The 13591-nt window shown below is 38.8% G+C and overlaps 1 protein-coding gene across 2 annotated transcripts in view; it reads left to right on the forward strand.

Moving 5' to 3' along the window:
* Trxr1 (Thioredoxin reductase 1) overlaps nt 1-13591 on the forward strand; it is a 30609-nt gene that overhangs the window by 12189 nt on the left and 4829 nt on the right. Inside the window, exons 5-8 of one of the 2 annotated variants that reach the window (XM_083125695.1) lie at nt 2269-2669; nt 6961-7149; nt 10410-10579; nt 11585-11657. In XM_083125695.1, coding sequence (XP_082981821.1) covers nt 2269-2669; nt 6961-7149; nt 10410-10579; nt 11585-11657 — 833 coding nt within the window. Of the gene's footprint in view, nt 1-2268; nt 2670-6960; nt 7150-10409; nt 10580-11584; nt 11675-13591 lie in introns of both variants that reach the window. The other variant, XM_083125696.1, reaches the window with a different exon arrangement.

Raw genomic sequence — 13591 nt, forward strand, 5'->3', positions numbered from 1 at the left:
TTGCTTAGCGAGTTTGTGCTGTTTCTTCCTAAGTGACTGCTAGGTACATCGAAAAAGTACATGTCAAATACAAAGCACACACTCTCATAAACACAAAAATCAAAGAAACACATGCCATCATGCACTACAACCATGAACTCAATATAGATAGTGGTCAGGCACACTACGCCTGGCTTCCCTTACTGCAGCAATTAACACCAGTGAACAGCAGACGACACATACGCAGACATACAGGCGACAACACCACAGCTAGCGGAAATTTAGGAAGAAACAGCAGAAACACGCCAAGCAACGACACAATGAATTCCAACGAGGATGGTGTCATTGGCTACCGAAATTAATAAAAAATTACTTAAAATAGCTTCGCGGAAAACATGAGTACCTGAATTACACTTTCTTTCATGTTGAGGGGAATAAACAACGTGGTTGATAATATAAGACGTAAACGAGTTACTAAAGATATATCCGCGAAACTTACTTACTCGATGATTTACTCTTAGGTTGACTTCCAATCGAGTTCCCAAGTGGATGGTGGCAGAGGCCACCGAAATTAATAGAACATTTACAAGTAAGTTTCGCAGTTATATATCTTTAGTAACTCGTTTATGTCTTATTGTTGCATTTTTTGGGTTGTGTTTGGTTGATATTAGGATTAATTCATATGCTACTAAATTTTACTACAATTATGTATTATTTATGTTATTGTGATATGTTGTAAAAAGGGATTCTTTATTTACCATTACAATACACGGCAATTAGTTACGTAAAAGGTCACCCCTAATGACCGTATCCAACAGTCAATTGTTGTTCAGTTTTCCTTCCTGATATTACTTTAAGATGTGAAGTGAGTATTCTAAAAACTTTAAGTGGGACTCTTTAAGTCTAATATTAGCTAAAAATGCAGTGACTTTCTTAGAAACATGATACATGAGCTGCATTACTTAGGGCCTCCCCTATGGCGCAGTGGTAGCGTTGTAGCCTTGTAATCAAGGGGTTCTGGGTTCGATTCCTGGTGGAGGCACATAGTGGTTCGAATCCCACTTTAAACTGGAAGTCCAGCCCGATTAGCCTTACTGTGTGTAAACTAGACTTAAAACACCAACTCAAACAATCAAGCTGAATTACTTAGTGTTGAGTTAGTGTTTTAAGTGCACTTTATGCACTCATAAGCTAATCGGGTTGGACTTCCAGTTTAAAGTGGGATCGGAACTACTATGTGCCTCCATGAGGAATCAAACCCAGGACCCCTTGATTACAAGGCAACGAAGCTGCCAATGAGAAATCAAATAACACACTAAGAGTCATAATCACATATAAGTACTTTTTATGAGGCTTGTGTTTTTATTTTGACTGCAGGGACACTTTTCAGTTGACTCTGACCCAATATAGCCTCCCCGATGGCGCAGTGGTAGCGTCATTGCCTTGTAATCAAGGGATCCCAGGTTCGATACCCGGTGGAGGCACAAGTGGTTTGGATCCCACTTTAAACTGTAGGTCCAGTCCCGATTAGCCTTACTGTGCATAAAGTGGACTTAAAACAGCAACTCAAACTCTGACCCAATACAGATTCCACTGTTGGTTCTTCTACTGATTCCCATCAATTCGTATGATGCGAGTTTTCCATTGGAATTTTGTATTTCTAAGGCCTCCCTGATGGCACAGTGGTAGAATCGTCACGTCGTGATCAAGGGGTCCCAGGTTCGAACTTGCTCGTTTCATAACCTCTCCAAAAATATACAAATGTTGTCAACTGGCACACGGGTTGGGGGAAGAATCTGAATAAAAAACGGAGAAAGCACGTTGTAGACCTCTTTGTAAAGTGAAAAGAAGTTGTCAGTTGTGAGAAATAAAGGAACGAAAATGAGTGAAATAATAATGTTATTTACCATTCTCATGATTCCAGGTTGTCAGAATTAACTGTTACGAAAACTACAAATCCTGTTAAAATTGCCTCCCCCGGTTACGTATGCAAGCACGCAACCTGCGGCGTACTTCAGTACATGATTATTTGTACAACCCATCATGGAAATACAGCACCACATTTCAACCTGGTGGCACAAAATTGAAGTATTATTTTATTGCCATCCTCTTCCCCATGGTCTGCATAGTGGATTCACTAAATTTCAGAGTTCTACGGTGCCTCAAACAGGCTACAGAGGGCTCTGAGTTGGGTAACATTAATTCTGGCCACCCGGTATGTTTCATCTCGAATACATGTACACTTGTAGCGTGGAATAACCATGGTGAAATCCTTAACTATTCAACCAGATGTGGCATTGGAATGTGCAGGTTTTTTAACAGGACTTGGTTTGAATGCTACAGTGATGATTCGCTCCATTCCGCTGAGAGGATTCGACAACCAGATGGCAAAGTTGGTGGTGCAAGCAATGGAAGACAGAGGCACGCATTTCATCCACAAAAGTTGTCCCACGCAAGTGGACAAGTTGGAAGATGGGAAGTTGCGGGTCACTTGGAAAAGCAAAAAAGACGAGAAGGAAAACTCTGATGTGTTTGATACGGTTTTGTTTGCGATCGGTCGACAGGCGAAAACTGACTCACTGCGTCTAGAAGAAATAGGAGTTAATCTTGATAAGAAGACCAAAAAAGTGATTGCTGCTCAAGAACAGACTAGTGTTCCTCATATTTACGCTATTGGAGACATTGTACATGTAATTATCAATTGCATATTTGATTTATCTATTTGAGTGTGGTGAAATGGGTGTGTGTCTGCTGAAAGTTTAGTGTGGAATGAAGTGGGTGCAAATTTTGTGAAGTTTGCTTCAGTTCCTTTTTTCCCCAGTGGTATTAACAATGCAAGAGTTGTTCAAGGTTAACCGAGACATCTATTTATAGGAAAAAATTGGAAAGTTCTACAAGCACCAAACTATTAAAGTTTTTCAAAGGAATCCTCAAGCATCCAAGCACCACTGTCATCATTGTGTCGGTTCCCTGAGTCCTTTCGCATAGAAGGAAGTTGACTGCTGCCGTAGCCACTGCAGGACAACTTTTGTTAGTGCTCCATCTGTCTTCAATTCCCTCCCTCTCATATTCTCTTTAAGTGGCTCGAACAAATCTGATAATCACTGAGGGCTAAGTCCAGAATGTAACAACATGGAGCGAAACACTTTCGGAGAGTTGTTGCTGTCAAATTGACCATGTGGGGCTATGCATTGTCATGGTGAGAAATGGCATTTTCAGGCAACATTCCCGTCTTGCAAATGGCATTACATACAGCACTCTTCATCACTGTACCAGAATACTGGGCATTAATCATGACCCTTTCCTTAAAAAATCCACATAAAGAACACCTTGCATGTCCAGTTGGACAAATGGATCCATGCGGTTCATTCTTCAATCAGCAACTAGAGTTGTGTTGACATCATCCATACACTCTTACCCGTGGCAGCATGTGCTCTCCATACTGTGCTTGCAATCTTCTCAAAGTTTCAGCTGGCTTCAGCTTCTCCTTCACAAGGAACTTGATCATACACCACTGCTCCACAGCTGCAGACACACTACTTGCTGCCATTTTTGCTAACAGTACTGCGCAACTACCAACTACATTGGGACGAAAGCGTAATACTTACGAAGGATGAAGGTACATCCTCTGGCAGTTGTATCATTCTCCAGTTATTTACCACTTTTTTTTTAAATTTACAAATATCTCTGTCAACTTTGAATGACCCTTGTAATTTGGTAAGTGGTGCAATTGTTTTTGCTTAAGGCTCGTCTGGACTTTTGGCTGAAGCCAGGGACTTGTAGCTGTTCTTGAATTATTCTCTCCTTTCTACAAAATGCTACGATACCAATCTGATTCCTTGTAGAGCATTCACGTTAATATTATTGTGGTTTGCTTTCGCTGTTTCCTAGATGTAAGTGTTTTAAACTACTGATAATATCTATAACCTGTGGCACAACAGCCTATTGAGGGTCCGGGTCTACTTACGAGGGTCACTATTTATATTTAGAGCCTAACAATGAAAAAACAGGAATTTGGCATTGAAAACTGCTTTATTGTTTTTCGAAGTATTCTCCTTTATGTTCAATACACTTTTGCATTCGTTCGAACCATTTGTCAAAGCAGTTTTTCCAATCTTCTTGAGACACCTCCATAATATGGTTTTTGAAAGCATCAACGGCGTCTTCCGCCGACGAAAATCGTTGTTCACGCAATTTATTCTTGACATTCAGGAACAAGAATGTTGGGTGCCAAATCAGGACTGTACGGCGGATGACCCATCAATTCGATTTTTTGACTGTTCACAAAGTCGGTTGTTAGACGAGATGTGTGACAGCTGGCATTGTCTTGATGAAGAATGATCCGACGGCGTTTGTTTGTTTTCCGTATTTGACCGAAGACCTCTGGCAAACAAATTGTTGTGTACCATTCAGAGTTGACCGTTCTACGTTCCTCTAAAGGCACAGTTGCCACATGACCAGTTTTCCCGAAAAAAAACAGGCGACCATTTGTTTCGATGTGCTTCGAGCGCATACAACTTTTGTTGGATTGGGTTCATCTTGAAACACCCATACAGTCGACTGCTGTTTACGTTCCGACTCATATGCATATATCCATGATTCGTCACCTGTTACAATCTTATATACGTCTTTTGAAGCACCAAGATTGTATTTATTGAGCATTTGTTTGCACCAATTGACGCGAGCGTCTTTTTGAGTTTTTGTCAAATTGTGTGGGATCCAACGAGAACATACCTTTCTCACAGCTAAATGATCAAAAAAAAAAAAAAAAGGTAAAGTGCTCCCCTGTGCATAGCACCACGCCATGAAGGCGTATAGGGGGTGTGGGGGTAACGCCCCACACTTTCTTGATCCGGTCGTAAGTGGGGGTGATGTGATCAGCATCACGCCCCTGACTGCCTTTACCCCCCAGGGTTTCCCCCAGGTACCCATGTTATTCGACGCTGGGTGGGCGCCGGGGCCGCTTTCACCGTTAGAAAAGTTCCCGGATTTGAACCGGCCGGGGATCGAACCCGGGACCTTGAGCATGGTAGTCAGACGCGTTACCGACTGAGCCACCGCGGCCATGTAATATTTTATATATGCTGGTGGAACTAATGCCTATGGTTGCCTCAATCTCACAGTATGTCACGTGACGATCTTGCAGTATTAGGTTTTGCACAGCATCAATGTTTCCTTGAACAACAACTGATTTTGGACGACCTTCGCAAATATCGTCGGTGAGCGAATGGCGGCCACGATTAAATTCGTTATACCAGCGTTTCAAAGTGGCAAAGGATGGGGCTTCATCGCCAAATGTGGAAGTAAGTTGATCGATGCACTCTTGTCTCGATAATCCACGTCGAAAATTGTAAAAAATCATCGCACGAAAATGTTCACGAGTTAATTCCATTTTATTGTTGTCGCGCAATCTCCAAGGCAACATAAACAACACAAATGAAGCTATTGACAAAACATTTGAAGTACGTTATGGTCAATAATGCCAGACGATTCCGTGCAAATGTCAAATCGCACCTAACTTCAATCAGTGTGGCCAAGGCTCAAAATATAAATAGTGACCCTCGTACCAACTGCCAACCTCTCCCACCTGCCGAGCTGGGAGATCATCCAACCATTTACGGGGCAATGTGTGCTCAGCACAACAAACTCCCAGTCGCCGTTGTAGGTTTCCATGAGTGGGTTACGCTACTCATTCATAGCTCCCCAATTTCCAATGGTGGGTGGCCAACGGTCTAATACACAGGCTGAAATCTCAGGAGAAAATTACTTACACTTCCCCCAGGAGACTCGAAACTGTGCACGTCCCGTAGCTGGAGCTCAAAGCATAATTGTTTAGACCGCATGGCCACAGTGCAGGACACTGTTAATATCTAGACAAAAGCAGACTTTACTAAGAATCGCACCAGAAAGAATTGTAAGCATATGTTATTTTTCAGATTTTGCGATTTCATAGTGATTTTTCAAAAAAAGAGGAAAATTAAAAAGAAACTGCCCTGGCATCGACCAAAGGTCCAGCCGAGCCTTGAGATGCTGTGAAGATGTTTTCCAAAGTGCACTGTAATACTTCTTTTCTTCGTGGTGCACATTGAGACTCCACTAATTACAGGCTAATGAGGCCCTGAACTAACTCTGGCATTACTGAACCTGGTTTAGTGATTGGTGTGGCAACAGAAGTCTTCCATCTGTCCCTATCCTGTGCAAGATAGTCCACTCCTGACTATCTGTACCAATTTCTGTGAGATCCACCTTCATATTGTCATTTCGTCTTCGTGTTGGCCTTTTTACAGGTGTCTTACCATCAGATTTCCCAACAAAGATCCCGTAAAATTTACTTTCCTCTCCCATGCATGTCTCCGGCCTGCCCTTGGATTTAATTATTCTAATGATATCAAGAGAATATTGATTAGGCAGTTCAGTATTATGTAATCTTCTCCATTCTCCTGCCACTTTATCTTTTAAGTCCATCTATCTTTCTCGAGATTTAGTTTTCAGAAACTTAATTTGTGTTTCTCTTTTAGTGTAAAGGGCCTTAACTCCATATATGAGTACATGGAAATTTACTATTTTGCATATTTTAATCTTTACTGTTTCCCTTTTTCAGTAATAAACTTGGTGATGTGTTCTATATTTTTACATATTATGTAACAAATCATATGTTAATCTGTTTAAAGTGAAACTAATTTCATGAAAAAAACCTGGAAATTTTAAAGCTGATTTTAACATGAAATAAATCAGAACTTTGAAGTATCTAGAAATAGACAATTTTCTGACAATGATCAGAAATATGTACATAATTTTGAAAAGCTCGGGTATGTTATATACTTCATAAAACTGATCTTTCATACAACAACCCCCCTTCTGTAGCAGTAAATATTTGTGGATATGGATGTGAAGCTTGCTAATATAAACAAAACCTAATATTTAATGTGCTAAACTTTTTGCATGTTGCATCAATTATTCCTTAAGTTTCATTACTTGTAGGACAGGCCAGAGCTGACCCCAGTTGCGGCTAAAGCTGGACGGTTGCTGGCGAGAAGACTGTTCGGGAAGTCCACCATAGAAATGGATTATGACAAAGTGCCAACTACTGTTTTCACCCCATTAGAATATGGATGTGTTGGGTTGAGTGAAGAGGAAGCTATACATCGTCATGGTGATGACAATATTGAGGTAATTCAGTACTTGTATTGCTTAACTAATTCCCGGATAATACCAAGTACAGGCTATTTGTGTTTGGTGTGTAAGGATGATGTTTTGGGAAGCTTTTCATGTAGTGCATCCTTGAAACTGAATTGTTCCAAATTAATGAGACTTCCACTTTGTATGCTGGCCTATTTTTTGTCTCGGTATGGGCATTCAAATCTGATATCCTAATCCTGGGTTTCATACTGAAACTTTGAATCCAGGATTTAGCATATGCACCTAAAATCCTAGATCATTACAAACCTCAGATGCTTAATTCAATGGTGAAACCTCAGATCGTGGATTTGGATGTCTGAACTTGATATTCTGAATTTGATATCCAAACCTCAGATCTTGAATTCAATATACAAACCTCAAATCTTGGATTATTTCTCATGTTGTCTACGGTTATTATAAGTAGAAAAATAAATGTCTGATGAAGGGAACATGTGTTCTCCTGAAACGTCACAACGAGAAACTGTGTTTTTATGCTTGTAATAACCGTGGACTACAAGAGAAAAAGAAAGGAATCTTGGATTTGGTCTCGAAACTTCAGATCCTGGATTTGATATACAAATTTCAGACCATGGATTTGATATCTAAACCCTGGATCCTGAATTTAATATCTGATTCTTTCTTCCTGGATTTGATATCAACATCTCAGATTCTTAATCCAATAACCAAATCTTCATTATCTGAGTCTCTTAGGACCTTATTTGTGCCCAGTCCCCTATATAACTCTGCTTTTACATAGACTAATCATTGGATATGCATTTTGGTTTTATTTTTTTTTTATAGGTGTTGATCTCTGTATGTGTTAATTTGGCCACACAGTTTTGTTATTGCAAGTTAGTTGTCCAATATTTTGCTTTTTTATTTTGCAAAAATTTTGGTCTTCCTCTGTGTGTTATGTATTGACATAAGTATCAGTGATAAAGTGGTTAGAGTAGTGCAGTGACGTGCCCAGGATTTTTCTGGTAGTCACCCCTTCATTTTACCATCTTTTCCTACCTTCGACATTATTTTTTTTAGGAATTCTGAACGAGGTGGGGGGGGGGGGGTTATGACCTCCACCAACCCCCTTGGGCACGCCATTGGTATCATGTGTTAAGTTGTCAACCAGTTAACAATTTACAGTACCCACTCCACTGTTACTCAGCAAGGATGAATTTGACACTACTTAGACTGCTGATGTAAAATACGAACACAATAAATTTTGATTTTGAATAACTTGGTGTGGAGGTAATTTCATGTAATTAATACAGTATGTTCAAATTAACCCATTCTGGATGAAGGACGGGCTATACAATTGTATTGTAAATCAACAGCAGGCTATAATCTGTTGTGTATCATTTGTACACATGTGTTGTATGTAACCACCTCTTTCAATTCCAACTGCTGGATGTCATGTTTTCTACTTGTTACTTGTACTCATGTCATACAGGGTGTTTCAGCTGATTTGCCCTGATTTCAGTCTTCATTAAAAAAATTACTACAAGAAATACAAACTTACACAAGGTACCATTGGAAAGAGAAAGGCTCAAAGTTTTACTAATAGTTGGCGCCACCAGTTTGTCGATATTTCCCACACTGCACTACGATGTGGCAGCTATTCGTTGAAGAACACAAACAATGGATTCACATCGATTAACAATGGAACAACTGTGCTGGAAAGTTTATGGGTAAGTGATGAAGCTTATTTTCATCTCACAGGGGAAGTGAATAAACAAAACATTTGATTTTGGGACTACTGAGAGCTCACATGAGTTTCAAGAGTCGTCGCACCACCCGACAAAATTATTGGTCTGGTGTGCAATTTCGAGACATGGTGTCATTTGCCCCTTTTTTGTTCAACTGTCGCATGTGGTGGCCTCCCACAAATCCAGACTTAAATCCATGCGATTTTTACTTGTGGGGATACCTGCAAGAAGAAGTTTCAAAATCTGCCCCAAGGACTATACATGAACTGCAATATGAAGTCAGGAGGGTAACTGCAACTATTTGGAAGAAAATGCTGAAATATCCTATCAACAACATGTGTGTTCGTCTTTGTCGTGTCGCTGAACTGCATGGTGGCCATATTGAAAACATACTGAAATAAACTTTGAACCTTCCTCTCCAATGGTACCTTGTGTAAGTTTGTATCTGTTGCAGTACTTTTATAAATAAGAATTGAAATCAGGGCAAATCAGCTGAAACACCCTGTATTAAGTTGTGCTTTTGTTTATACTCTTGTAATTAGCATTGAACAATTTACATGTATAATGTGGAAATTCTTTTCGAGAATTCCACTTCGGATTTAGCAGTTAGTGGTTATTTCAATCCCAAGGAAAATATTTTACGTTATTTTTCATTAATTACTTATATATTATGAATTGAAAATATTTTTCCATCACTTTCATTACAATGCATATTTTTTCTTCAAAAACATTGTTACAGGAAAATTTTCAGGAAATGTTCATAAAATGTAACATATTATATATCTGTGGAAAGAGAAAGTCTTGTAGATTTAAGAAAAAATGGTAAATAATAGCACATCAACATATTTTCTATGATTTTTTTAAAAACAGCAAACATCCTCAGTCTACTGGGAAAACTGTATTTTCAGCTGCATCCAACTATAGTATACAGTTAATAAAAGAAGTAGGACTACATTATTGAAATTTTATATTTCTATTTTGTTGATGTGAGTAAATAGTGGTTACAGAGTGAATGTGTAAATATTTAATTTCCTTTATTTTACATCACTTTTCTATCCCTGGGTTAATTGTGATGATGAATTGATGAAATGGGCAAAGGAACAAGCATATTGAAACATCCTTGCGTTACCCAGAATTGGAACCTATAACCTCCAGCTTCGTAGCACACTAATCGCACGGCCATGAAAATAGGTGGCTGGGAAAGCAAAGCGAGAGTGGGACAAAAGTTGCTGGTTCCCGCACACTGTCAACCAAGCTGTGTTGCCTAGTTCGATCGTCAGACCGACCTCTCTCCAAGGTAATTTTGTGTCATCCCTAACCTTTCGAGCAAATGCTGTCAGTTTGTATCACATGGTGGCGCGAACTTCTGCCACCTGCCTAATTTCATGTCCTCAATGTGTAGTTTGTTACTGACGCTGAAATTTCGAGTCCATAGTATGCTTGAATTGTTTTTGGGGTTATGAATATGAATGAACCTGTTTGCAATGTTCATAATTTAAGTCTTTCAAAGCAAAATCAAGTTATGTAGTTTAATTTATTTATTTGTAGATTTACCATGCGTACTACAGGCCTTTGGAGTTCATAATCTCAGAGGAAAGTGCTCGCTCATGTTACATCAAAATAGTGTGCCAGAATGATCCCCCGCAGAAGGTGCTCGGGTTGCACTTTATAGGACCCAATGCAGGGGAAGTCACTCAAGGATTTTCTTCAGCAATCAGGTAAGCCCTCACATTAGTTTCCTATTGAGGCGTTGCACAGGTTATGCCAATTTCAGTCATTTTAAACGGTGCCTAATATTATGCCACGGTAGCTCAGTTGTTAGAGCATCTGACTACCATGTGAGACACCCTGGTTATGAGTGAGTGTGATTTTTACTAGATGTGTTCGATAATGCATTTATTTGTAATGTTCATCACTCGAGCTTGACAAATAACATTCTAAAATAAGCTCTTTTTCAACAAGAACTACAGCAATTGTATTTAAAGCATGCATGAGGTAATTTTTTAATGATATATATTTTTTAGTTGTTACAATAGCAGTTGCTTCATCTTGTACAGAAAATTGACAAATTATTACACGTAGATTGGTATATGAAATCAGTTCTTCAGTTGAACAAACAAAGAAAAATAAATATGAAAAAAATATCAAAATATTTAGCAATGTGAACATTATGAATGCTACATGGAGGTAAATGTTTATATCCAAAATCTACTACATACATCACTCTAAGACTACTCATGATAAAGATAGTGTGTTCGAATCTTTAAATTTGTGTGGCATGGATGTTCTATTATGATAAAAACCTTAAAGACATATACATAAAAACCATGCAGGTGTGAGTGTTCGGTCTAGGTTCCGGCCAAAGATTACAGATGATTAAATTCTATAATCTTTGGGCTTGTGACACACGCCAGCTGTAATTTTTTTACTACCACGAATCAAGACACTTTTTTATCTGCACTGCATCTTTCACTTCATGATCCATGTTTGACGGCCCACTATCAGAGACAAATTACAGTTTTATATGAACTGTTGGTCTTCAAGCGTATACGGATTGTTTTGCCATTCGAGCGTTATTCACTTAGCACCACACAATAAATTCACTTAAACAAAGATGCTGTTAATTCCATATGCTATCTAGCGTCATCCATGAGAACTATTCGACGCTCGAGCAAAAAGCCCTCGGTGAAGCACTCTAATACATTTTACTTGTGCTATTACAGATGTGGATTTACGAAAAGGCAACTGGAATCTGCAGTTGGTATACATCCTACGTGTGCAGAGGAGATTCTAAAGGTGAACATAACAAAAAGGTCAGGCATTGAACCTACAATAACAGACTGCTGAGCTTAGTGTACCTTCTTGCTAAATATGGCCGTGCCTTAGAAATCATGTTCATACAGGTCATTCGTATCTGTATAATCTAAGGTTCTGTCTTAGCAGGAAGTGCATCTTTAGAAGTGTCCTGAGAACTAGCCACGTGTCCTTACTGAGGACAGTTTTTTCCCAACTTTTTTATGCAACTTCCACGGATTCATTACAATCAGATGTAGATCTTGAGATCTACAAGGTGTTGGAAAAGTCCCGCACCGTAGGCCAAATATGTGTTCAATATGTCCGCCGTTGAGTTTCACACAGGTTGTTGAGCATATATTCAAGGGGCATTGTTTCAAGTCCTGGTGCAGGGGTGGGCCAGATGATGAATGCTGTATGCATGGGATTAAAGATACCTCAGAATGCAAAGTCCTAACAACTTCAAATCTGGTGATTCAACTGATACTCTGCGACCAATCCAGCCAGTCTCGTACAGTCAATTTTACCATTTGATCTATGGTGCATGACTTTTTGAACATCCTGTAGTAACACAATGTTAATCTGAAGTCCTTCATGATCCACTCTCGTAAACACCTAAGAAGCTCACTAGAAACAAATAATTATAAAATAAATGATAGGATAAATTCATAGCACAACCATGATTAAAATCCACTTGAATACAGTGGAACCCCGATTTTACGTTCCTCGGTTGTACATTTTCCCGCATTATACATTCAACATTAATGGTCCCAATAGAGCAAAATGCTATAAAAATTTTCCCCGATTTTACATTTTCCTGCTTTTTAAGTTTTTCTGACTTGGTCCCCTGAGAAACGTAAAATCGAGGTTCCACTGTATCTGTTACTTCCCTTGGGAGCATTTTTTACTTACAAAAGTATATTTTATTCACCTATTCTATTCACTAACGCTCTATGGATAATGTTAAAAATAGACATGGCAAATTTAGACCATAGTTAATGCACTTAATTTCAGGTCAGTGTACTGGATGTCACTTTTGTTGTTGTTCCAATTCTTTTATCTTTTGTATCTTTAAATAAAGTGTGTTGCCAAAGTTGGCGAGCTTCTTCTTGGTCTCCGTTGAGAGTTGGATTGTTGTACGCAGTGTCATCAGATTCTTGTGTCCCTTGTAATATATTTGATCTATCGTACTTGCGTAATATCTGTGATATTGTGTTGACAGATTGTTAGTAAGTAGAATAGGTCCAAAAGGAACAGCCTTTTATGAATAGAGTTGCCAGAATTGTTAGCCAAATAAGTTTACACATAACGCACAACATATATTTATGTAATAATCTGGTTGCTGTTGTTCGTACATTATTTGCTAAATATTGATTTTCTGTGCAATTTTTTTTTAGAATTTATTGGATTGACATTTTTTCCTGACGTAAGGAGACTTTTTGAATTTTTTTGCAGGCTGATAAACATATTTGTATGACTTTATTGACCAGTTTCACAAATTGTGAACCTTGATTTGGGCATGTTTTCATAGAATGAAGATGTGGAAGTTGATATAGAAGGGAGAAATGGTTGGTTCTCAGGATATTTCGTACCAAATCCAGTGGTTTATGAACCCCACAATGACGCTGCATTCTAAAACTCCAAATTGGGGAGGAATGTAGCTGATGTAAGGGTTCTGAAGTAGCCACAAGTGGTTTTCTTCCATGTAGTACATACCAGATGTAATAGTATAAGTGCAGTTCTTGTCAGGTGTAGAAAGATGTTATAGGATGTGAATTGCACATCATTTGTATATTTCTGTTCCTCTCCACCAAAGAATACACACGTTAAAGAGAAAATAGATGACTGCATTGTACACAGATAGTTTGTAAATTATGAGAAAGGATAGTTAAATTTGTTCAGTAGATCATGTTTTGTGTGAAGATATTAGCAATCTT

Source organism: Lepisma saccharinum, chromosome 7 (assembly GCF_977018435.1).
Source record: "Lepisma saccharinum chromosome 7, izLepSacc3.1, whole genome shotgun sequence".
Taxonomy (NCBI): domain Eukaryota; kingdom Metazoa; phylum Arthropoda; class Insecta; order Zygentoma; family Lepismatidae; genus Lepisma; species Lepisma saccharinum.